The sequence below is a fragment of the Martes martes genome, assembly GCF_963455335.1.
Source record: "Martes martes genome assembly, chromosome: 7".
NCBI classification, from domain to species: domain Eukaryota; kingdom Metazoa; phylum Chordata; class Mammalia; order Carnivora; family Mustelidae; genus Martes; species Martes martes.
The window spans coordinates 19,852,177-19,878,600 of NC_137894.1; the positions used below are offsets into that span (position 1 = coordinate 19,852,177).

General features: G+C 48.5%; 1 protein-coding gene across 1 annotated transcript in view; it reads right to left on the reverse strand.

Annotated features, from left to right (window-relative positions):
- Positions 1 to 26,424, reverse strand: part of APBA2 (amyloid beta precursor protein binding family A member 2) — a gene marked incomplete at its 5' end in the record, with an annotated part of 68,499 nt that overhangs the window by 20,048 nt on the left and 22,027 nt on the right. Inside the window, 3 exons of the mRNA XM_080808434.1 lie at positions 2,572 to 2,717; positions 24,724 to 24,760; positions 25,852 to 25,932. Coding sequence (XP_080664560.1) covers positions 2,572 to 2,717; positions 24,724 to 24,760; positions 25,852 to 25,932 — 264 coding nt within the window. The remainder of the gene's footprint in view (positions 1 to 2,571; positions 2,718 to 24,723; positions 24,761 to 25,851; positions 25,933 to 26,424) is intronic.

Genomic DNA, 26,424 nt, shown 5'->3' on the forward strand with positions numbered 1-26,424 from the left:
GACTACAAAATCTGAAATCCAAAATCCCCCCGCTGACAATTCCTCAAGAAATCAGAGTTGCAGAGAGACCCTATATAATATTGATATATTTGCACTGCAGCTCAGTTTTCAAGGGAAAAGTTCTTTTGGGCTCTCAGCCCACCCTGAGGTGGCACGGCTTTCAGCTGATTTTAAAAGAAGAAAAAAATACAGTTCAAAATAATGCAGTTGAAAATAGCAGGAATGTAGAGGAACTCCTTTTCCTCTGATTTGAAAAACCAGGTTATATTCTAACATGTATGTCTAAGCACGTATGTCCACAATGCTTTCAAACGTTACATATTATGGGATTATTCCTCAAAACCCTCTTGCTTGAAAAAGTAGGTCTGGCCAGAAGGGGGGGAAAAAAAAAAAGAAGAAGAAAAAGAAGAAAAGTTGCAGGTGGACTGGGTTTTAGTGACAATTTCTGGAGGAAGCTCGAGTGCTGTGCTCTTGATGGGAGAAAAGGGACAAAAGTGCAGGGGTGTGGGCTTGAACTGGGGGTGAATGGAGAAAGTCAAAACTGATCGGTAATAGGGAATAGCAAAGCTCGCCCCGCCGCACTCTCTGCTAGAAGAAAGGGGGTGTGTCAACAGCAGGAATTCAACAGAGGCCACAAGACAACGGGGTGGGCATGTCTGTGGATGGGGAGCCATGACCCCATAGTCACTCCAGGTTAGCTGTGTGGGGGATGCTGCTTCCTCCTGGTCCCAGACTCGTGACGCACCCTCGTCTCAGCAGCCAGACGTGAGCAGACCAGAGAAGGAGCCCTCGGCTTGGGAAAAACGGCTCTCCAGGATCTAACCAGCTTGCCTCAGCAGGTCTAGAGGCTGTTCCGGGCTGGACCCGCCTGCTCCCTGGAGCCCCTTTGGGCTCCCTGGATGGCACACGGAGGACCAGAGCCCTGCTCCAGCTGCCTGGAGGCACCTAGCAGAAAGTTTGCTGGGAGGAGGGAGATGGGTGAGTTCTTTCCTCTCCTAAAGCTCAAGGAATCCAAGGATTTGCCACCACTGGGCAAAGATCAAATATCTGCCCAGGGAGAGAAGTCTCATCACAGGAGGAAGTGAGCGCCCAGACCCAGAAAATGCTGTTCAGGTGGTGAACAGAGGATTGAATCTCTTGCCCTTTAAGCAACAAGCCTGCAGCAAATCAGTGCCTTCTGACACTGAACATTTGAGATTTCCTGTATCGAGAGGACCGAGCACTTACTAAATGACCAGGTTCACAAACAAATGACTGGAGGTCAACTTGATTTTTTTTTTTTTTAAGTTGACTCATGCCCAGAAACTCTGTACCCCCACCCTTTTTTTTTAAAGCACGCTCCTTGCTGGGCGTGGAGCCCGATGTGGGGCCTCAGCTCAGGAGCCTGAGAGCAAGACCAGAGCGGAGACCAAGAGTCGGAGGCTACTGAGCCTCCCAGACACCCCACAGCAACTCTTTCCAGTGGGGAATGCATCTCGTGGGCAAAGTGACCTTCTCATCATCATCCTGATTTAACAAATTAAGCCTAATGAGTTTTTAAATATCAGGATAATTTAATTAATTTTGTACAGGGGACCTAAGTGCTAAATGCATCACATGGTCGTGTCAAATGTCACCTGTAAAAACATCTGCGTGAAGCAGGAACGTCGCGGCATTCGCCGTGTTCTAGCATGGGAGAGAAAAAACAAGAAATCTGGAAAAAGGGCAATAATTAGATTTTTCCATAAGTGGGTGGTTAAAAATTTAAAAAAAAAAAAACACGCACACACCAGTGTCTGTAGTTTTGTTCTTGAGTCTACTATTTATCTACCCAGGGATGAGGAAAAAGCTGTTTGCCACGTGATGTGTGTTCCTGCAAACAGACCGCCCCCCCCCCACTTGCCCCACAAACTGCACAGGACAAGGCCCAGAAACCCAGGGAAAGCCCTGAGCCCTACACACCGCTTTTTTCTTGATTTTAGCAGCCTTCTGCATCCTCTGCGCAGCATGTAAGAGAAAAGAAAAACGGATAAAGGAAGGAAGAAAGAAAGGAAAAGAAGGAAGGGCAGCCAAGTTATTTTGGTCTTGGGGTCAAGCCCCCGGGACCCCGACCCTGTGCTCAGGGGAAGCCCCCCACAGGGGCAGGAGGGGTCGGTAGCCACCACTTCAGCAAGCACGCATGCTGACTACGAGAAGCCCCCACACACGTCCCTCGGGCGCTGGGAATCACCAACAACCGCCTGGATCTGAGGCGGTGAGACGGGACGGAGTGATGCCACTGGCCGGCAGAGAAGCACCGGGCTCTTGGGCAGAGAAGCAGGACTGGGGTGTGGGGCAGGAAGGCCCGGGGTGCTGTGTTCTCTCCTCCAGACCACCATGATCTCGTGTCCCTGTGCCTCCATGAAGAAGGTCAGGGGACAGCGAGGACAGACGAGGGGCCCAACATGGTTTCTCAGCCCCCAGGGGCTGGCAGCATCCACAGACCCCGTCCTGCCCAGAGGGGTCATCTCCTCGGACCACCCCGCCCTTTCTGCCAGACCCCATTAGTTTAGCTGACTTGACAAACTGGCGCTCCGCTGAGCCCACCAGTACCTTGACCCGGCTGACGGCCTCCTGTGCCTGCATCATTCTGATGTTCTTGGAAGGGTTACGTTCTGAGAGCAGCTGGGTGGACCCCAGGTAGTTGGCAGCAAAGATGATTCCATCAATGAGGTCTTCTGGTTCACAGGGCCCTGGAACTGATGAGGGCACAGTTAGCATCCTCCCAGAGGACCAAGGAATAAGGTCGCAGGGACAGGGGACGAAAGCATGGGGCTGACCCACGGCCCATCCGCAGTCAGCAGAGGAAGGCCAGTCTCCTCCCCGCATCACCACACAGCGTGTGGTACACGGAAGGAAACAAATGCAATGCCCAGGCCAGAAAAGTCCACATGCATGGCTCAGGAGGACAATTCCGGGACCTCGGGCAGCTGTCACACAGGGCATCTCAGCCTCCAAGGTGACAACCATATGCTGCAATCCCAGAGACCCACTGTCCCAAACTGGACAGCATTTCCATGCCTACCCCTGAGCCCTCTGGAAACAGGACAGGAAGCAGGAACCGCCCACTACCCCCCAGTTCTTCTGGGGCCTTCTCCTCCACATCTGCGCTGTAGGGCTCTGGTCCTGTCACAGGCCTGCCGGGCTGGATCCCCTCATTCCCTACACCTCAGATCCAGGCTGGGTGACATAGCTCTTGCTCCCACTGCCTCTAGACCAGGGCTCTCAATGGAACTTTCTGCCATGATGTAGAATGTTCTATCTTGGTGCTGTTTAGGGACGGCTAGCCATGTGTGGCTTTGGAGTACTTGATCTGGGGCTACTGCAAGAGGAAATGAATTTTTAAATTTCATGCAGTCTAAGTAATTTACCCAGGAATTGCCACATGTGGCTACTGACTCCTGTCCTGGACAGGCAGCTATAGCTAAGGTCAGCAAAACTTTTCTGCAGAGGGCTAGATGGAAAATATCTTAGGCTTTGCAGTCTGGGTCCAACGAGTCCCCTCTGCGTCCAGAGGACAAAAGCAGGCCCAGGTCATCTGTCTATGAGCAGACATATCTGTCTATGAGCAGGCTCCGGAAAACCTCATACATGGACCCGGGTGGCTGGGAGCATTTGGCCCTGGGGCCACAGCCTGTAACCCACAGACCATCACTCGGCCTTCCTCTGAGACCCACCACCTTCCTTTCCAAGTCACTGCCTTCTTTCTCCCTGCCTGCCTCTCGGCCAGACCCCTCCTTCTGAGGGACCTTGGCTCTGACTCTCAGGCTCCCCCTCACTCCAGGGTCCACAGGGCTGGCCGGTCCCCGTGGGCCAGCAGTCCCCTCCCAGCCCCGACCCTCAGCCAGCTGTGGGGAACCGTGTTCTCCCCTCTGACCCTCTCTGCTGCTAAAAGCATCGACTTGCCAAAAGCCTGGATGCCACTGTCCACCAGTCCCATAACATCTGCCCAACACCCACGACTCCCTGCCCCATGTCCCACCTGTGGGCCCCAGGGCCTCGGAACAACTCCAGCCACCTGTTACCTGCGGGCCTGCAGCTGGAAAGAGCCAGAGCCGCTCAACAAGGCAGACTGGCTCCATTCCAAATTCACAGGCCAAAATACCCTCAGAACATGTTGGTGACCCTGAAAGGTGCCCCTGAGAAGTGCCCCCTCTCCCTCTGCATAAGCACCATTTCATCCTTCTCCCATAACCAACCTACCCCCGAAGGCTGTCCCCTCCCAATCCAAGTGGGCCTCTCTCCAGTTCTGCCACTGCCACTGCCTCCTTCCATCCTGGACGTGAGGACGGCCTTCAACTAGACCGTGTGAATAGCAGTGGACCGCCTGTGTCCCTCCAAAATCCTGATGCGGAAGCCCTCGTCCCCCACCCCCACCCCCGCCCCCGTGTGATGGGATTAGAAGTATGACCTCTGGGACATGGTCTGGGAGGTCAAGGAGGGCAGAGCCCTCAGGAAGGGGATCTGTGCCCTGATAAAAGGGAGCCTGGAGAGCAACCTTGCCTGCTTTCTGCCACCCGTGGACACAGAGAGAAGGCCATCTGTCACCCAGAAGGGGACTCTCACCAGAACTCGACCACACGGGTACCCCGATCTGGGACTTCCGTCCTCCATGGTTTGTAAACCCCGCAGCCTCTGGTGCTTGGTCAGAGCAGCAAAAGGAAGATCTGAACCTTCTACCCACAGGTACCCCCCAGGCTGCTACGGGAGGGTCCTTTAAGAACTCACCTGCTGCAGACTGCATGGGGCCTCTCATTCTCTCAGGAGAATATCCTGAGAGCCCCAAAATACAGTGCTCCCATCCACTGTCCCTGAGCCCCCAAACAGGGCTCCCATTCAAAGGCCCATGCGTGTGAGGGGACAAGGGCAGTTTCGCTGGGCTCTGTCATCCTGACGTCAGCAGACCCCCCAGAGAATGGGACCCCAGCTCCGGCCCACATGCCCACCCCCGGCTGCTCGGGTGCTAGGGGCTCCGTGAGGGGCCCACTGTGAGCAGGCTGTCACCCCGAGATGGGAATGTGCAGCTGCCCTGACACCAGGCTGACCCTGGATTCAGGGCGGGTTTTTCAAATGACTTTCTGAAACTTTAGTTCTCTTCAAACCACAGGAGATAATGGCCCACAGGGAGATGTCTGGGAGGGGATCCGTGCACTCGGCTTTCACTGGAACAAGCCTCAGCCTGTGGACTTGCCATTACAGCTCCAAAATTGGTCATAGCGTGTGTCCATTAGCCTCAACCGGCTGCCTGAAGACTCCTCCCCAGGGGCTCCCATGTCAGACTTGCAGCTGGGGACCTACTCCCATCTTGCTCAAGCCAGCACCACAGCTCCTGCACTAAAGGCAATTTTTATAACGTGCTTTAGAACAAGGTCAAGTATTCTGAAGTTTGAACGGAATCTGTTAGTAATAATGGGCGCAGCAGGTCCCACCTTAGGAACGCCCCAGGTCATGAACCACAGAATTGTGGGGGCCCTCCCATCCTGACACCACTGCCCGGGGGACCCCCTCTCTTGCTCCCCACTGACCTTGACAGCCTCCCTAGCAGCGCCCAGAGGATGCACCCCTTCCTCTTGGGGGCTCAGATGGTTTGTTCCAGGGATCTCGGATAAGTTTTGGGAGGCTCCCCCAAACCCTCAGGGAACAAACCCCACCCCTCAGCCCCCCAGCCCTCTCTGAGAGGGCTACAGAGCCCTCACAGAGCCTACCTGGTCCTCCCCCCAGGAAGGACACCCCCGTGACTCCCACAGTCTGCTGGCAAAGCCTTTCCCCAAGCACCTCTCCCAGCCCCTCATCTGTGTCTGGAGGAAAGAAGCATCTTCTGTTCCAGAACCAAGTGAAGGGGTCCTTTCAAGAGCCTTGGGTGGGGGAGGAGAGACAGGAGAAAGTAGGGCCTAGGTCTGGAGGGGGAGAGCTGCCCCTCTGGGTGGTCTCCCCACCACATGCTTTTCTCTGGGAAAGCTCCTCCCACCCAGCCGGCACTGCTGGATCTGGAGGAGGCAGCAGACAGGTGGTGGTCCAAGGGCTCCACAGCCTCGGGGGTCAGTGAAGGCCAAGGGGGACGGTGGGCACAGGGGGCCTTGAGAAGAGGGTATCAGGGGCTGGGTGGGGGGTGAACTCTGGGTTGAGGGCTGGTGTGGGAGGGATTAGGGGTGGAGGTTGGGGGCTGGGGCCAGGTGGGCTGGAGGGCTCAGGGCGTACCCTAGCTCCCGGCAGGTTTATAAGTTCACCCTTCCAGTGTTTAAAAGACACCCCAGAGAAGCACATGCACATGCATGTTCAGATCAAGCGTTCCTCATCCCGTTGTCACCGCTACCTTCCCCAAAGGTCCGTCCAAGTGGCCATGTGGAATGACGGTGCCTTCCCTTCTAGCCCAGCTTACCCACTGCCTCCCGGGCTGCCCACTCCGGCCTGCAGCTGGTGCTGGCTCTGGTGGGGCCCGCAGAGACCTGGGTGGTGGGACCTCAGTGCAGAGGACTCTGAGGGCTCCTCCCAGAGCCTCTCACTTCACCGAGAGTCCATCATGGGTCAACAAGCCCTCACCCCTCTACACACACACGTGCATGCGTGTACAAGTGCCCACACCCATGTAGGTACAGAGGAGTGTCCACAAAGCTTCTCACAGGGCCCCTGGGCCCACAGAGCCACCCCTCCAAAGCAGGCCTGTGCACCCACTGGGAGGTCCGAGACCAAGTGCCCACCATGACATCAGGGCCCGCAGATACAACGAGGCGCCCCCATGGGCAGGCATCTTACACTATCGAGGTCATAAAGTCCCTCTACGACCACAAGCCCGAACACAAGAGAAAGAGGAGTTCCAAACACTGTTGAGACCACAGAGGAAGGCCATCCCAGCAGCGGGTGGCCCGGCACCCCGTGCTCCCCGCTGCAGGCAGGACACTCAGAGAACCGAGGACAAGAAGGGCTGGCCAGGAGAGGGGGCCCATTTCGGAGCCTACAACTCCCCAGGCCTCTGACCCCAGGACCACCCACCCCAGGGGCCACGCAGGATGCAGTGAAGGCTGGGCCGGAGCTTAGAAGAAGGGCTCAGCAAGCCACGTTACCGTCATGAGTATTTTAATACAGCAACAAGCACTTGGGGTATCTGTGCAGGCGGGGTGGGGAATGGGCTGCCCCCCCCCCCAGTTCTGCAGAGAGGGAAGGCACCTGCCCCTCCCCCTCCCACCTGTCAACGTTGAGGGACACTCCGTGGGGGCTTTGGGACAGCCACAACAAGGACTGGGACTAAGGCAAGGAGGTGCCCTCTCTTAGAGAGCTGGGTAAGAAAAGCAAACAAACAAGCAAGGTCTTCTCAGACAATAAGAATTAGGAGGCAGGAAGCAGACCCCGGTGTGAGGCGGACGGGGGTGGCCTGGATCTGATGGGACGGGGGTGGCCTGGATCTGATGAAGAAAGGGAAAGCTGCTCTCAGAAGCCGCGGTGAGCACAGACCTGCGCGGTGTAAAGGGAAATCCTTGAAAAGGAGTGTGTTGTTTTCTGGGACCCCTCTCAGGGTCCGAAGGGAGGTGAGGACAGCCCTCTAGGGTCCCACAGAGCCTGCCCATGGATCAAGGGACACGGCTGGAGTCTGAGCTCTTCCACCTGTCCTGCTTGAAAAGGCTTTGTGTCCTTGGGACAGTCATCTCTCTCTCTCTCTTTTTTTGGGGGGGACTCAATTTACTCACCAGTGAAATGGGGTGAGGGGGACTCCTGATTTCTATCTTCTTAGGGTTTTTGCAAAGGTAAGATTAATAGGATGAGCTTCATAAATGCTAAAAGCATGTAAAGTACAAGGCATTAGTTAACGAAGTCTTAGATTTCATTTCCACGTAAGTCAAAAGACACGTCATAGCACTTAGCCGAGGCAGGGCCTCGAGCACCAGATGAGGGGGGCAGCAGCAAGGCCAGCGGGCAGGGTCCGAGGCCAGTGAGTGCGCTCACATGGTCTTGTGGGCACATGACCTGACAGCCCTCTGAGGCTCAGACGACAAAGAGACGCCACGGTCACACTGATGTTAAGGGACAGAGCAGGGGTCAGACCCAAAGGCAGCCACATCCCGCATGGTGGCCTCCACTGTCATCGACGTGGGGAGTCCCCACGCTGCAGGTACAAAGTGGTACAAACCTCTCCAAACCCAGTACCGTACGGGGCAGTGGGAGGTGCCAGATTTAAAATGCCTGGAGCTGAAGTCGGGGACGGAGGGACAGAAGATCCCAAGCAGCTCCTCTGTGTCCAGAATCATGTTCAGAGCCCAAGGAGCCTGCAGAGGACCCAGTCCCATCGGGTGGGTTCTGGGATTTCGCGTTACACACACGCCCCAGTGACACTGAAGAGCACCCCTCTGGGCAAACCTGACCATCAGCACACAAGCCCTCCTCCTCCCCTGTGTTCTTAGGAGCAAAGCTGCTGAGAGGCCAGGCCGGCACCTGCTTTCCCCGGCAGGGCTGGCTCTTTACACAGTGCCAGGTCCCAAGGGCAAGATTCCTGGTGGCTCCTTCCATCTCGGGCACCTTGGTCCTAGCTCTGGAGATGACAACCCCCCTCCAGCTGGCCAGGGCTGGCGACATCGTGGTAAGAGAGTAAGAGATGGGAGGGGACGGCTGCAGAATGGGAAGGGGCGTGGAGGGAGGAAACCCTCCCTGTCCATCCATCAGCAGCCCTGGTGTGCACTGCGGGCCCACTGGCACCTGTCACTTGCTAGGGGAAGGCAGGTGCCACCCCCACAGAGGGAAAGAGGACGGCCAGTCACACGGTGGAACTTCCCACCCTGCCCCTCCGGGCTTCACTGAAGCGTGTCCATTTTTGCTATCTTATGCCATCTTCCCCTCAGGCCTCATTCTCTCCAGTAAGTGTGGTTCCAAGTGCCCATCATTTGCTTACGGTCACCCCATACATAGCAGGGCCAAGCCACTTGTCCTCCATGCAATGACCACTACTGGCCAGTAGATGGTGCCACTGTGTTCTGCAGGAAAGTCCCGCGGTCCCAGCAGCCATGGGGTAACTGCTCGCCCACAGCACCCACACCCTTGGTCAGCACCCATGGCTGGGGCCTGGACAAGGGTCTTCACGCCCCATCTGTGGGGCAGGAGTCGATTGGCTCTCTGTGGAACCCGTCCCTGGGGGTGGGAGGTTAGGCCTTGCCTTTGGAATGGACTCCCACCCTCTGAGGCCACTGTCCTTTGGTTTTCCCCCTGCCACTTCCCAGGCTGGCCGGGGGCAGCTCGCCAGACCTTTCTGAAATTCACATCCTGTTTCAGTCTATGTCCCAGAGTAGATACATTAAAAGCTGCCCCCCCCACCCCGAATGAGCCCCAGCAGATCTGGGAGCCCAGATGGCTGCGGGGTGCGAAGGGCACCCATCCTGGGCAGTGGGGTCCACCGCCAATACCCATGGATACCTGCTGCCTGGAGGAGGCCAGAGAAAGATTCTGGTCTTTGTTACAACTCCAAAAGATGCCCACCTCCGCGGCCCTCCTCCGCCGGAGGCTCTTGTCATCCCTGTCTTGCTCTTTCTTTCAAAAAGGAAACAAAACAAAACAAAACCGGTGCCTTCAGCTTCCTGCCTGCCTGTCAGACCCACTCGCACTTGCACACTCATTAGGAAGCAGAGAAGAGTGGCCGGTGTGGGGAGGCGGGCGTCTCAGCCTCGCAGACACCGCTCTCAACTCCGATCACGAAATGCAGAACCACAGATCACACCGCCTCACGACGATACTAACGCAGGGGGCCCACTACGGCTGGGCGTAAGTTGTTCTTCTTCGGCTCAACTCCTGAACTAACCCTAGGCCAAGACCACCAGAGGGAGACAGAACGACAAAAGAATAAAGAAAGGTTTGAAGGCCATCCTGTGTCCTCAGAGAATGATTGCTGATTTCTGTTTTCTTGTTGTGAGTTTCTTGTTGGGACCGTACAAACATCAGCGTATGCAGAACGGAGCTGCACAGTTTGGACATGCAGAACAGGCTGTGCCAGGCTCCTTCCTCCTGGAGGAAGCATCTGTTTGAAATGTCTGTTGGAAAACCTAAGCCCTGCAGACCTCTCTGAGCAGGGAAAGGGGTGAGAGGTCCAACAGGGTCATGCCTTGGAGCCTCTGTCCCTGACACCTTTGGGGGAAATTATCCTGAAGGTGGGTGGTGGACAGAGGCTTCCCACAAGTGGCCTGGATCCAGGTAATCTCATTAATTCCAAGACCTGTGCCTGCTTCTGCTTGTCTCGCGGGGAGGGGACTGCTGGGTAGAGCCAGAGCACAGCAGAGGGCAGACGTGTGAGTGTGTATCTGAAAGGTCGCTGAGAACAGCTCCCACCCCTGACACACCAGACCTCTGTGTGTAACAAAGGTCTAGTTCCACTCGGTCCTCAACACCCTCATGAAGCAGATCTCAGTGTCCCAATTTTACAAATAAGGACAGTGCCCATGGGATCAAATGACTTTGTACAAGACCACTGCCACTGATTCAGGTACTAGGATTTTTGAGCCCTCCCATGAGGACAGAAAATGTGGAGCTCACGGGCCAACATCAGTCTCACAGTCACCAAATAAACACATCAGGATGGCATGTGGTGAAGCCGTGAAGGAAGGATGTTGTACCTGTGAAGAAGCAACAGGGGAGTATGACCTTGAGAAGCTGGGGGTAGCTGCTCTCTGAGCTGAGGCCTGGAGGATACAAAGGGATCAAAAAAATCATAGAGGGAAAAGAGAACAGAGCTTTCCAGGCTCAGGCAAGAGCAGGTGCAAAGGCCCTGGGGTGACAGAGTATAGCACCTTTCAAAAGCTACAAAACGTGCAAACTGCCCAGGTGCATGGAGTGGGCCAGCATTTGCAACAAGCTGAGGCTGCAGAGAGAGTGCCAGCCAGAGGCGAGGATCCTGGGGCTACACCAAGGACTGCCATTGCAGAGTACTGGTCAGGGACGTGGCCCAACCTCTCTGTCTTTACAAAGCAACTCTGGCCACAGAGAGGCAAACCACAGAGGGGAAGAAGGGAGAGCATCCAGGAGGCTACTGAAGCTGTCCTAGCAAGTGAGTGAGTGAGTGGTGATGATGATGATGGTGGTGGTGGTGGTGGCATCGGTGATAGTAGTGATGGTGTGGACCAGCATGATGATGGTGCCAGAGACAGCGACACATTGGATCCACTCTGGAGGTTCAATTCCACAGGAGGAGTGCTGAGAAGCAGGTTGTACCATGGGATGGACAAAGCTGCAGCTATGAGGAGGGGATGCTGGGGAGGGGGCTGGCCTTGGGGGTGGGTATTCTGCACATATAGATGCAGGAAACTGGGAGTCTTCCAAGGCGCTCAGGAGGCAGCTGGACTCAGGGGTCCTGATAAACTGCGTGTTGGTGCAGACACAGAAGAATCATCGGGGGAGGGGGACTGGGTGGGGAGAGGTCCTAGGACTCAGCTCCACCGAGCTCTAGCACCCTGTGCCCAGGGGAAGGTTCAGCTGTGCCCATGCTGGCAGGAGGAGAAAGGAGCCCTTTCGTTTCTTGTGCACAGTGACCAGGAAGCCAGCAGTGATCTCGGAGAGCCAGGCAGAGGGTTGCGGCATGTGGTGGAGTGCTGGCTATGGACACCTGCGGGCCAGGACGGATGCTCTCAGAAGTCCACAGAGGGGAGAGTGGAAGATATGGGAGAGAAAACACATCAGATTGGGTGAGGTTCACAAGCACAGAGAGGGACTGGTCTCAGCTAGGAGGAGGGGCTGTGGCTCTGAGGAGACAGGACAGGGAGGAGGGGCTAGGAGCAGGCCAAGTGCTGAGGCCACACGCCAGGCAAGCCACTGAAATGAAGGCGAGAGCTGGCCTGGGGAAGGGAAGCTATGTCAACAGTGGCTGAGGCAGGAGGGGATGAACCTCAGAGTCGTGAAGTTGGACCTCAGGTCAGACCTTCTACCAACTGACCTGGGGTGTGGTCTCTGGGCTCTGGCAGGGCTCCACCTGCCCTGAATACCAGTCCCCCCCCACACACACACACCAGCCTGTCCCAGAGCCAGATAGCCACCACTGCCGTGGGCTGAGCTGGGCCTCCCGGAAGCCCCTGTTAAAGGGGACCCCATAAGGGGGCTCCAATAAAAGAGAAGATGCCGTCTGAGAAACCAGAGCCTCGGAACATTCATTGGGGCGAGGGCCTGCCTGGGGCTGCAGGACAGGCTGGGTCATCACTGAAGGAAAGGATGTGAAAGTTCCACAGCATGGATCATTAGACCCCCAACAAACCAGGTAAAGTCACCGGCGGCCAGAGGAAGACAAAGAGTCAAGGAAGGTCAAGACCAAGCTCAGTACCATGGACAGATCTGCCCAAGTCAGGTCCTAAACACCCGCTTGGACCTGAGAATGACATCCCAGAAAGAGCAGAACAAATACAAAAACTGGCCAAAAACAGGGAAAGGCAGAGGCATAAAGTGGCTCACTGTGGCACTATTTCTAAGAACAAAACCCTGGAAACCGCCCAAATGTTCCTGCCTAGGGGACATCCATCCACGCAGCAGGCGTCCAAACAGCACAGGGCACCTCCATGTACTGCTCTGCAGTGGGCAGAACTCGGCATAATCTCCAGGGCTTGGAGTCAAGTGTAAAAAAAGAAGACAGACGGGCTCCTGGGTGGCTCAGTGGGTTAAGCACCTGCATTCAGCTTGGGTCATGATCCCAGGGTCCTAGGATCAAGCCCCAGCATAGTATCGGGCTCCCTGCTTGGGGGGAAGCCTGCTTCTCCCTCTCCCTCTGCTACCCGCCCCCATCCACTTGCACACTCTCTCTCTGTGTTAAATAAATAAATATAATCTCTTTTAAAAAAAAAAAAAGGAAGATGGAGAAAAGGGTGTTAACTCATTACCATTTATCTAAGAAAGGGGAAGATCCACCTAAAAATAGGTGAAATGTTAAAACTGGTGATCCCCGGCGGGAGGAAAGGATTTGGGAGGTGGGGTAATGGCGTAAGAAATTAGACGCCTTCGCAGACATCCTGTTTTCTATACTTGACTTCAGAACCATGTAAGTATTTTATATAATTATAAGACAAAATTCAATGAAAAAAACAAATTCCTAAAGAAAAAAAAATGCACCTAAATGTGAATGCAGTCATGACATGGTAATGAAGAGAACTATTCTGAATGATTTCAAAACGCAGTAATTTAACAGTACATCCCTCCTGGGCTATCCTCTGAAGACCAAAGTCAATGCAAATGAATCCTGAATTGTATCTATAATCACATGTCCTTGGTGATGTTGGTCTTGTTACTCTGAGACTATTGTATGATTGATAGAATAAAACAAATGCAGAATTAGGTGGGTGTCCTTGAGGAGGGGGAAAAGGTACAAATGTAAAAACCCTATAGTCCTGACAATATGAATCATGGTGCATTTTATCTTAAAATCAGTATGAATCATGACATGCTTATCTTAAAAACACAGGATATTAGTTATCTATATACATGCATCACAAATTGTCCCAAACTTTGCAGCTGAAAATGACAAGGATTTGTTAGTTTCTGTGGGCAGGGGGACACTGGTGCCCCTGGGCTCAGTGCTTCTGGCTCAGGGACTCTCCCAAGGCTGCAGCCATTCAGAACAGGGGACGATCCACTTCCAAGTTCACTTACGAGGCTGCTGGCCAGAGAGAGAGAGATCAGCAGGGCCTAGATTTCCCAAATGGGGTTTCAAATGGAGGCTTCTGCCATTTCATATACTAACATAAAGATAAATGTAATGCATGTCAAATAAAGCTAATTCTCAAGGTTCTATGGATAAGCTAATTCTCAAGGTTCTATGGAAAAAAAAAATACACAAGAGGATCCAGGGAAGTTCTGAACAGAAATGACAGTGACAGAAGGCAGACATTAGCCTTCCAGGTAATAAAATGCACTATAAATCCTCAATTAAATAAAGCAGCTTGGCTCTGGAATCTCAATGGAGATCCAGAAACAGACCTAGGTATAAAGGACGATGTATTATATGATAAAGGCAGCATTTCAAATCAGAGAGGGAAAAATTTATGGAATGGTTTTGGCACAAATGACTAGCTGTTTGCAAGAAAATGATTAAAATGTAATTCTTTCTGGATCCATATACCAAAATAAATTCCAGAAATATTAAATATGGAACTCAAGTGAAAAAAATCATAAAAGTTCTAGAAGTAAAAAAAAAATAATAGTAAGAGTGTAAAGGTTGGGACACCTAGGTGGTTCAGTTGTTTGAGTGTCCAACTCTTGATTTCAGCTCAGATTGTGGTCTCAGGGTCATGGGATCGAGCCCTGCATCTGGCTCCACGCTCAGCATGGAGTCTGCTTGAGGTGCTCTCTCTCCCTTTCCCTCTGCCCCTCCCCCCATTCCTGCATGCTCTAAATAAATAAATAAAATCTTTTTAAAAAAGAGTGTTAAGGTCATACTAATCTCAAAAACTTAGTAGCTTCAAAGGAAAAAGACAGATACAATTGATGATAGAAAACGTTCAACAAAGTAAAAATATGGAGGGGCGCCTGGGTGGCTCAGTTGGTTGAGCAACTGACTCTTGATTTTGGCTCAGGTCATGATCTCAAGGTCATGAGATTGAGCCCCATATGGGGCTCTGAGCTGAGCATGAAGTCTGCTTAAGATTCTCTCTCTCGTTCTCCCTTTGCCCCTCCCCCAATTCATGCTCACTCTCACGTTCTTCCTCTCTCTAAAAATAATAATAATAGTAAAATAAAATGCATTTTTAAAAAAGTAAAAATATGGAGGTTCCTCAAAAAGTTAAAAATGGAACTACTGTACAACCCAGCAATTGCACTACTGGTATTTACACTAAGAATACAAAAATACTCATTCAAAGGGATATATGTACCCCAATGTGTATAGCAGCAGTATCTACAATAGCCAAACTATGGAAGAAGCCCAAGTGTTCATCAACTGATAAATGGATAAAGAATATGTAGAAGACATACACACACACACACACAGGAATATTATTCAGCCGTAATAAAGAATGAAATCTTGCCATTTGCAATGATGTGGATGGAGGTGGAGAATATTATGCTAAGTGCAGTAAGTCAGAGAAAGATAAATACCATATGATTTCACTCATATGTGGAATGAAAAAAATAAAACAGATGTGCAAAGAGAAAAAAGAGAGTTAGGCAAACCAAGACTCTTAAATAGAGAGAACAAACTGATAGTTACTGAAGGGGCGGGGGTGGGGGATGGGGGAAAGAGGTGGCGGGGATGAAGAAGGGCACTTGTGATGAGCACTGGGTGATACATGGAAGTGTTCAATCACTATACTACATACCTGAAAATACCCATAACACTGTGTGAGAACGAACTGGGATTTAAATGAAAATTTTAAAAATGCAAAAATATCAAAAGATGACGGTAGTCTCCTGCTCCACCTGGCTGGGGTGGCTGGTGTTGTCCAGAAGGTCTCGGGGCAGGGTTGGCCACTGATTGACCACACACTGGGGCCAGGCCCGGCTGCCTGTGTGAGACCTCAGGTGTGTGTTACTAGCTCCTTGAAGGGCAGAGAGGCCTTCCTGACACACGCGGGTGTGCTTGCCAGCAGGGACTTGTGCAAGGCATGGCCTATTTCCTGTTGTGGACTCTGTAGATGTCACCAGCCACTTATTGGGGACACTGGATCTCCATCAGATCTAAGCTGCTGACTCTCCCCTCTCATTGCTGATGGAATTATATCCTAAAATTAGAAAGAAATGAATGTGTATCTATGCCTGGAAGAAGTAGCTGATGGCTTGAGGAGGGGCAAGATGGTGGAGAAGTAGGAGACCCTGTTTCAACCAGTCCGCTAAATTGATCTAATTATCTACCAGAACACTCTGAAACACCCATGAAATCAGCCTGAGATGTAAGATTATACACTTCAGGATCTATATGGGGGCAGGAGACATCAGTGGAGAGGGTGCACCTTGACTAGATTGTGGCATGACTAGGAGGAGGAACACCCGACAGAGGCAAAATTTGTAGACTGTGCCCTCTCCATCAGAACTACTGGATATGGATGTAAACAGTATATTAGAAAGAGAATTCAGACTAACAATTATCCAGGCAATGGCTAGTTGGAGAAAACCACTAGTGACAACATGGAAACTCTAAGGGCAGAAATGAAAGTCTCCCCGGGAAGAAGTTAAAAATGCTATCAATGAGATCCAATCTAACCTAAATACTCTAACAGCTAAGGTAACTGAGGCAGAAGAAATAATTAGTGATCTAGAGGACAAACTGACAGAGAAAAAGGATGAGGAGGAAGGATGGAAGAAACACCTTGGAAACCATGAAAACAGAATTAGGGAAATAAATGACGCCATGAAATGTTCCAATGTCAGAATTACTGGGATCCCTGAGGGGGAGGAGAAAGAAAGAAGACTAGAAGATATAGTTGAACAAATTCTTGATGAAAAATTTCCCAATCTGGGGAATGGAACCAGCATTCATGTCCCTGAGGCAGAAAGGACATCCCCCAAGATCAACGAATCTAGAAAGACCTCGAGACACTTGATTGTGAGACTGATGAATCATAATTTTAGACAAGAGCTCCTGAGGGCAGCTACGGGGAAGGGATTCCTTATGTACAGAGGAAGGTCCATCAGAATAATGTCAGATCTGTCAGAACAGCACCCTGGCAAGCCAGAAAGGGCTGGTAAGAAATATTCAGGGCACTAAATGAGAAGAACAAGCAGCCAAGAATACTTTATCCAGCAAGGCTGACATTCAGAATGGATGAAGAGATAAAGAGCTTCCAAGACTGGCAAGGTTTAAAAGAGCATGTAGCCACCAAGCAGGCATTACAAGAAATATTAAGAGGGGTTCCATAAAAGAAGAAAGAACCAAGAGTGACATAGAACAGAAATTTACAGAGACAATCTATAGAAACAAGGACTTCACAGGTAACATGATGTCAATAAAAACATGTCTTTCAATAATTACTCTCAATGTGAACGACCTAAATGCTCCCATAAAACGACACAGGGTTGCAGACTGGATAAAACGACAGGACCCGTCCATATGCTGTGTACAAGAGACATATTTGGAACCTAATGATACACCCAGACTGAAAGTGAAGGGATGGAGAAGCATCTTTCATGCCAATGGGCCTCAAAAGAAGCTGGGGTAGCAATTCTCAGATTAATAATTAGACTTTAAACTAAAGGCTGTAGTCAGGGATAAAGAAGGACACTATATCATTCTTAAAGGGTCTATCCACCAAGAAGATCTAACAATTGAACAATGGTCAATATTTATGCCCCCAATACAGAAGCAGCCAACTACATAAAACAACAGTTAATCAATAAAGAGTCATATGGATATGAACACATTAATAGTAGGGGATCTTAACATGCCACTCTCAGTATTAGACAAATCAACCAAGCAGACTGTCAATAAAGAAACAAGAGCATTGAATGACACATTGGACCAGATTGACCTCATAGATATATACAGAACATTCCACCCTAAAACAACAGAATAGTCATTCTTCTCGAGTGCACATGGAATAGACGACATACTGGGTCACAAATCAGGGCTCAACCAATACCAAAAGACAGATTATTCCCTGCATATTCTCAGACCACGATGCTTTGAAACTGGAGCTCAACAACAAGAAAAAGTATGGAAGGAATTCAAACACTTGGAAGCTAAAGACCACTTTGCTTAAGAATGTTTGGATCAACCAGGAAATCAAAGAAGAACTTAAACAATTCATGGAAACCAATGAGAATGAAGACATATCAGTACAAAACCTATGGGATACAGCAAAGGCGGTACTAAGGGGGAAATGCATAGCCATCTAAGCATCCCTCAAAAAAATTGAAAAATCCAGAATACACCAGCTGTCTTTATACCTTAAAGAACTGGAGAATCAACAACAAATTAAGCCAACCCACACACAAGAAGGGAAATAATCAAGATTAGAGCAGAGATCAATGAGATAGAAACTAGAGATACAGTAGAACACATCAATGAAACTAGAATCTGGTTTTTTGAAAGAATCAATAAGGCTGATAAACCACTGGCCAAACTAATCCAAAAGAAAAGAGAGAGGACCCAAATTAATAAAATTATGAATGAAAAGGGAGAGATCATGACTAACACAAAGGAAATAGAAACAATCATCAGAAATATTATCAACAGTTATATGCTAATAAATTAAGCAACCTAGATGAAATGGATGCATTCCTGGAAACCTATAAACTTCCAAAACTGAATCAGGAAGAAATTGACAACCTGAATAGACCAATATCTAGTAACGAGATTGAAGCAGTGATTTAAAAAAAAAAAAACTCTCAAAAAATAAGAACCCAGGACCTGACGGATTCCCCAGAGAATTCTACCAAACAGTCAAAGAAGAAATAATACCTATTCTCCTGAAGCTGATTAAAAAAATAGAAACAGAAGGAAAACTTCCTGACTCTTTTTATGAAGCCAGCATTACCCTGATCCCCAAATGAGGCAAAGACCTCACCTAAAAGGAGAATTTCAGACCAACATCCCTGATGAATATGGATGCCAAGATTCTCAAGATCCTAGCTAATAGGGATCTAACAATACATTAAAAAGATTATCCACCATGACCAGGTGGGATTTATCCATGGGATGCAAGGGTGGTTCACCATTCAGAAATCAATCAATGTGACAGAACAAATCAATAAGAGAAGAGAAAAGAACCACATGGTCCTCTCAATTGATGCAGAAAAAGCATTTGACAAAATACAGCATCTGTTCCTGATTAAAACCCTTCAAAGTATAGGGATAGAGGGAACATTCCAAACTTTATAAAATCTATCTATGAAAAACTCACAGCAAATATCATCCTCAATGGGGAAAAGCTGACAGCCTTCCCTTTGAGATCAGGAATATAACAAGGATGTCCACTCTTGCCACTCTTGTTCAACATAGTACTAGAAGTCCTAGCAACAACAATCAGACAACAAAAAGAAATGAAAGGTATTGAGATTGGCAGTGAAGAAGTCAAACTCTCTTCACAGATGACGTGATAACTTTATATGGAAAACCCAAAAGACTCCACCCCCAAACTACTAGAACTCATACAGCAGTTCAGTAATGTGGCAGGATACAAAGTCAATGTACAGAAATCAGTTGCTTTCTTATACACTAACAATGAAAATATAGAAAGGGTAACTAGAGAATCGATTCCATTTACTATAGCACCAAGAACCATAAGATACCTCGGAATAAACCTAACCAAAGAGGTAAAGGATCTGTACTCGAGGAACTACAGAACACTCATGAAAGAAATTGAAGAAGACACAAAAAGATGGAAGACCAGTCCATGCTCATGGATCGGGAGAACAAACATTGTTAAAATGTCTATACTGCCTAGAGATACTTTCCATTCCATCCCGATCAAAATTCCCCAGTATTTTTCAAAGAGCTGGAACAAACAAGCATAAAATTTGTATGGAACCAGAAAAGACCCCAAATTGCCAAGGAAATTTTGAAAAAGAGAAACAAAACTGGGGGCATCATGTTGCCTGATTTCAAGCTTTACTACAAAGCTGTGTTCACCAAGACAGCATGGTACTGGCACAAAAACAGACACACAGACCAGTTGATCAGAGTAGAGAGCCCAGATATGGACCCTCAACTCTATGGTCAAATAATCTTTGACAAAACAGGAAAAAATATCCAGTGGAAAAAAGACAGTCTCTTCAAGAAATGGTGCTAGGAAACTTGGACAGCTATATGTAGAAGAATGAAACTCGACCATTCTCTTACACCATACACAAAGATAAACTCGAAATGGATAAAAGACCTCAATGTGAGGCAGGAATCTATCAGAATCCTAGAGGAGAACATAGGCAGTAACCTCTTTGACATTGGCCACAGCAACTTCCTTCAAGACATGTCCCCAAAGGCAAAGGAAACAAAAGCAAAAATGAACTTTTGGGACTTCATCAAAATCAAAAGCTTCTGCACAGCAGAGGAAAAGACAACAAAACAAGGAGGTAACCCACAGAATGGGAGAAGATATTCACAAATGACAATACAGACAAAGGACTGATATTCAAGATCTATAAAGAACTCCTCAAACTCAACACACACAAAACAGATAATCCAAAAAGGCTTGTAAATGCATGAAACAGCATTTGGCTTCACTTCTTCTTCTTCTTCTTTTAAAGATTTTATTTATTCATTTATGTGTCAAATACAGAGAGAGAGAGCACATAAGCGCGCGCGCAAGCCAGCAGAGTTGCAGGCAGAAGCGGAGAGAGAAGCAGGCTCCCTGCCAAGCAAGGAGCCTGATGTGGGACTGGATCCCAGGACCCTGGGAACATGACCTGAGCCAAAGGCAGTCACCTAACCAACCGAGCCACTCAGGCATCCCAGCTTCACTTCCAATGGAGGATGTTGAGTGTAAAACCAACAATATGCCACTTTCCATCCACTGGCCTGGCTACAGCCAGACGGCTGACAGTGTTGGTGACACTGTCTCCCTCTTGGGCCATTTCTACCTAAGTTGCTTCTGGCTGGTCTGCAACCTTGCTCTATCTAGGAACAGCTTCTGTGAAGGAACAAAGCACATGATCATGGAGACACATCCATGAGGCTGCTCACTGCTGCACTGACCAGAACCAAACAAGTGGTCCACTGGGGACTGATTAATACCCATCATATGTCCATGAACCTGAATCCTGGGCAGCCACTTAATAATTAGGAGGCTCTATAGTAGCTTATCTCCAAGGGGAAGTGAGAAATGAAAAAGCAGGAGTGCCTGACTCAGTCATTAAGGGTCTGCCTTTGGCTCAGGTCATGATCCCAGGGTCCTGGGATCAAGTCCCACATCAGGCTCCCTGTTCAGCAGGGTAACTGCTTCTCCCTCTCCTGTTAACGTGTATTCTCCTTGCTTGTGTACACGCTCTTTCTGTGTCAAATAAATAAATAAATCTCAAAAAAGAAAAAAAAAGAGAAAAAGAAAAGTAAGGACTCATGTGTCCAAGTGTAATCTCTATTTTAAGAAAAAGATCCATGGTTTTGTATATGCCCAAGAAATTTCTTGGATGAGTCACCAGAGACTCAATAGTAGCTTCTATTGCAGAGAGGGATTAGGGGTCTGGGATGTACAGGCAGGAAAGGGAGAAGTACAGGGATATGAAGACAGAGAAGGGAAATAAGGATTTCCAGGGTAGAATGCATTTTTAATTCTTATGGCTTCTGGCTTGTTCTAAGAAGTACTCACAAACCTCTAGTGAATAAAAATTCCTATTTTAAAATCTGTCTAATCCCTATTCACGACTCCATTTGGACAAGATCAAACACTATTTGTAAAAAAGGAAAGTCATTTTGGTTTTCATAAACTCCCTTTGGAACGCTCTGGGCCCCGCTGGTGCCGGGGATTTACCTTACTCCAGTCCTCCTGCCAATAGCACCCCAGACCCATGCCGACCCGTCCCCTCAGGCCTGCTCTGTGGCTCAGGAGCCTGGCCCCTCTGACAGGCTGAAGAGGAAGAGGTGGGAGCAGCCTTCAGTTTAGCAGTCTCATCCGAACAGGTTCATCCCAGCTGCCCATTTTTAAGAGGTCAGATCATAGGTGTTCACTGCATGATAATAAACAAGTGGCTTTATCACTGAGAGGACCCCCAAGAGAAGGAAGGTGTGAGGGGCAAGCTTGGCAGTGATGGGGGTCCCCATGTTCTCAAAGGTGGGAAGTTACAAAGTAGAGATAGGTTGTAAGGGATCCCAGGGCCCTGATCCCTGAGGACAAGCCACATTCTAGCACAGGGCTAGAGCTACTGGTGGGGTGGGCGGTGTTTCAGGACATCTCACATAAGCTTTGGCTGTTGGATTAGAACAGTATGAGGAGCAGAATTCTATCTATCAGCCCTTGTGGTTTTGTCCAAAAGCTGCCACTGTTGGGCTTCATTGCTTGGGACCAGCACCAAACTTCTGGTTTTAACGAAGCCATAAAAGCTAGACTTTTACAAAGACTCATTCAGAGGTAGACAACCATCTGGTCCACCTGGACTCATGCCACTGCCAGCTTCCATGTCCTGCGGTAGAGGACATCCTGCAGGTCCCGCCGTTCCTCACCACTCTAGGACACACCCCCGCCCCCAGCCATCAGACCTTAGATGAGTTACTTGAACCCCACTTTTCCTAACCTCTCAAATGGGGGGAAGCATCAGCCCTCCTATGATGGCTGACATGAAGTAGGGGCACAGCACACATCCCTGGGGCTTGCACACTAAGTGCCCAATAAAGGTTAGGACGGTGTCCCTATGACTGTTACTGTTATCTTTCATTATTATTAACAGTTACACGGTGTGAAATAAGGCACGTGCTGGGACTGAAAGCCATCCCTCCTTAAAACTCCAAGGAGGTTTTCTTCCAGTGTGATTTCTCACCCAGAGGAGGAGGAAAGCCTGCTTTCCTGTCAGTTATACGAAGTCTTCTCAACTCTTCAGACTTTCAGCTGGAGGACTGAACAAGTCCTAGGGGCTCCCTCATCCTTGAAACACTCGCCGGATGGATGGGGTATGGCAGACATTGGGGAACTGCTCCCTCATCTCCAGACTTTCTCCCCTGCCTTCCCGGAAAGCCAAATATCTGATCCTCCAGTCAACCCTGAAGTCCAGGGCACTGGTCATGTGGCACAGGTCTGGCCGATGAGGGACAAAGAGAAGACTGTTGAGTTGGTATTCGAGGTGTTTTAAGGTTCAACTAAACATTCAGATTCATAAGGCCTCCTAAGTTCAAGTAGACATGAGGCTGCTTGCTCAGAAGGAATAAGGCAGGAACTGCGGCTTTCCAGCTGGACTCTTCTGGGAGTGTCCACACAGCTGTCCAGGAGCTAGAGGGAGCCTGAGGGTATGAAATGCCCCTGAAGAAGGATGTGTGGAGCCATCCCGGTTTAAGACCCTCATGTTCTCAGGGGCCAATATCTCTGACAACGACTCCATGGGCATGCCTAACAAGAGATTCTTTTTCCTTTTTTTAAAGATTTATTCACCGATTTTAGAAAGAGAGACAGCAACCAGGGGGAGGGGCAGAGGGGGATTCAAGAAGAATCCCCATTGGGCATGAAGCCAGATGTGGGGCTCAATCCAAGGCCCCTGAAACCATGATCCAAGTCAAAACCAAGAGTTGGACACTCAACCAACAGCCACCAAGGCGCCCCAGGAAATTCTAAATTAAGGCTATCCACATTGGTTTGAGCTGGTCACAGGCAGTTTCAGCCCATCATAACTGGTTTGAGGCATCCCACATTGTTTTGATTTTGGTTTAGAACATTTCTAAGCTGGTTTAGGGAAGTGAGACTTCTGGAATGCTGCAAGTGAGTGACACTTCTCAGAGCACCTAGGCATTGATAGTACTTCCTGATCCTTCTCCACTACCTTCCCCTCTAGTTAGGGGGCAGACTCAAGAGCCAGGGGAGTCTAATGCTCAAACCATTCCCCTAGGCAGTCTGAGAGAGTCCTGCCCAAATGACACCATGATACTTTGAAAAGTGAGCTTCTTGGATACACAAGAGCCTACCTCACTGGAACAGTGTGACTGGTACAAGCCATCCTGGCATTCCCACCACCCAGGAAAGTGGTGTGTCTTCCCTATTTATGAGATGTCCAGTCCTCTGAATCAGAAACCTAATCAACCCTACGATGGGGGCATGGAGTAGGTGTTGTCTCTTTCTGCCAATAATTAGTTCCTGAAAAATACTACAACTAGCCATTTAGATTGGAATTATCACAATCTACTGTGACCTGATGAAAACCAATTTGATCCAGTTTCAACCATAAGCACCACATGTAAATACCTGGGCAAAACCCACTTGAGCCTACTTGAGTTGGTCAAAATGGAATCAAGTTTATTTGAACAATATAACATGGATTCCAACAGTCTGAAACTGTTTTTAATCTAGTTTGAGCAACACTGAGCCAATACAATGTTGAACCTGCTGAAACTGGGTTGAAGAAATCAATTAATTTTCAACCAGTTTGAATTGGGTTAGCCTGGTTCAAACTAGTCCCTTGAAAGGGGATTTGGGGGTCTCAGTTTCCCAGATGTCAGCTCTTTACTAAAAAAGAAAACCAGGGTAGGAGAGGTTTTAAAGTTATCTCCGGTGATTGATTTACCTTACCCCCATAAATATTCATAAAAATTAATTACCAGCTTACTGAAAGAATTAATAAAATCCACACTTTTTATTGTAACATTAGCAATAGCAGAAAACAGCCTCCTGGCTAAAGAAACATCCTATTTAAGAGGCTCTTTATGGTGTTGTTGGAGGACCTTGGAAAGGAGCAGCCCAAGTTTCCCTGAGGCCATTCAGACAGTGCAAAGTTGGCTCAACACTGAATGCTGAAATCCAATATTAACCCCCTCAAAAAACACAGGAGAATAAAGAAGTAATAGCCTGAATTTGGATGCAAGTATATCCACCCTAATCAAAAGTGTTAGATCATAATGAGCTGCTTATACAGACACATTTCAGTCTATTAACCTGATCAGTAGTGTCAAGGGATGTAATTCAATGGGATGGCTGACTGTTCCCTTATCAGCTGAACCACCGCCCTCCATAACAATACGGGCTTATGAAGTACTCCTCCAACCAAATGCCTGAGCACCTTTGGTTATTGTAACACTGTTTTTACCTTGAAGGTGTGCTTTCCGCACAAGCTTTGCAGGAGAAAACCAAAGGCAAAAATACCATTTGCTTTGAGATAAAAATGCAACTGTTCTTTAAGAGTAAATTCAAAGTCACTTACCAGCCACAAAACTTGGAAATGATGCCACCTTCTTTGTCTATTGGGAAATAGAAAAAAAAGAAAGAAAAGAAAAGAAAACACACACATGACAGTGTAAGTAGATGGCCTGAAAAATCTAGGCTAAGAAGAGTACTGTATGTGAAAAGCTAAACCCCACTGAGTGTCTGATGTTCCTAAGAAGTCAGCTCCAGAAAGCAAATCAATGGCATTCAGGCACCATGATGTTTAGGCAGGACACATGGAAACATTCCCATGGGAAAACCTGGGGTACAAAGGGCCATCATTTAAAGTTAGGGACCTCCAGATTAGTATGTCACTGCTAGAAGGGAGGCTAGAGACCATACAACCAATAGTTCTCCAATTGGTAGGCATGAGAATTACCAGGGCCCATCTTTAAAAGCAAGATAAAGGATACTGGACACCATTCTATGGGTGGCCAGACCTATTTCATCAAAGCTAGAAAATTCTATCCAAACTATGTCATCCAGAATAGGGAAATAACTGGTTTAAGGCCTCATTTTAACAACCTCCATCAAGGCAGTGTTAATTTATATAAGATTGTTTTTCAAAACCATGCTGTGGGTTTAAAACAGTGGTTCTCAATCAGGATGATTTTTTTGTCCCCAAGGGGACATTGGGTAATCTCTGCAGACACTTTTGGCTGTGACAGCTTGGCAAAGAGGTTGTGTGCTACTGGCATCTAGTGGATACAGGCCAAAGATGCTTCTAAACATCCTTTAGTGGAAAAGACAGCTCTTCACAACAAAGAATGTTCTGGCCCAAATGTCAATGGTGCCATTATTGAGTAACCCTAACTTAGAACATAACTGTAAGATAATGGAGTAGAACAAGTTTCTGTCAAACCAGGGAGCATAAATGAACTTCCCTACCCCCAACCCCATGCACCACTGAAAACACACGAACTCACAGTGGTATGAGCCTGAATCAGTAGGAAAGAAACTTTCCTTCCTTTTCCTACAGAGACACCCAACTTTGCTTGACTGAATCCCCACTTCCAAGACACTGGCTGGGATAAGAACATGGTGGAGAGGGTGAGCAGACCATGGTGATGTGGTAACTTCAATATTAGGAACTTAAGCCACAACTCTTATCCTTGGAAAAAATTACCTCTGGGATGTTGTTATTGTCCACAGGTCCATTGAGATCAGAGCGCTGCTGCTTCCTCGGCTGCTCCAAGCCATTGCAAACCTGGAAACCGGGAAGTCAAAGATGAAGATGGTGCTTCTATATGTTCGAGAAATAAACCAAGGTATAATATGACACAATTTTATGAAATACACATGTATGTATGTGTGTGTATATGTGTGCATGTGTAATTTAAACTCTTCTGCAACTAACATGTATTCTTTTATATTTATAAAATGTTTTTGAATTATTTTTTTTACCATCTGTCACCACACAACATGATTATAATATTATGCTTCACTTCTATTATGCTTTACTTCTCATCTCCGTGACTTATTTTATAACTTGATTATTTGTGCCTCTCAATCCCCTTCCCCTATTTTGCCCATCACCGCCCCCTTACTCTTTACCCTTTGGAAACCACCAGTTTGTTCTCTGTATTTATGAGTCTGTTGTTGTTTGTTTGTTCATCTGTTCTGTCTTTTAGAGTCTACATATAAGTGAAACTACATGATATTTGTCTTTCTCTCTCTGGCTTATTTCACTTAGCATAAT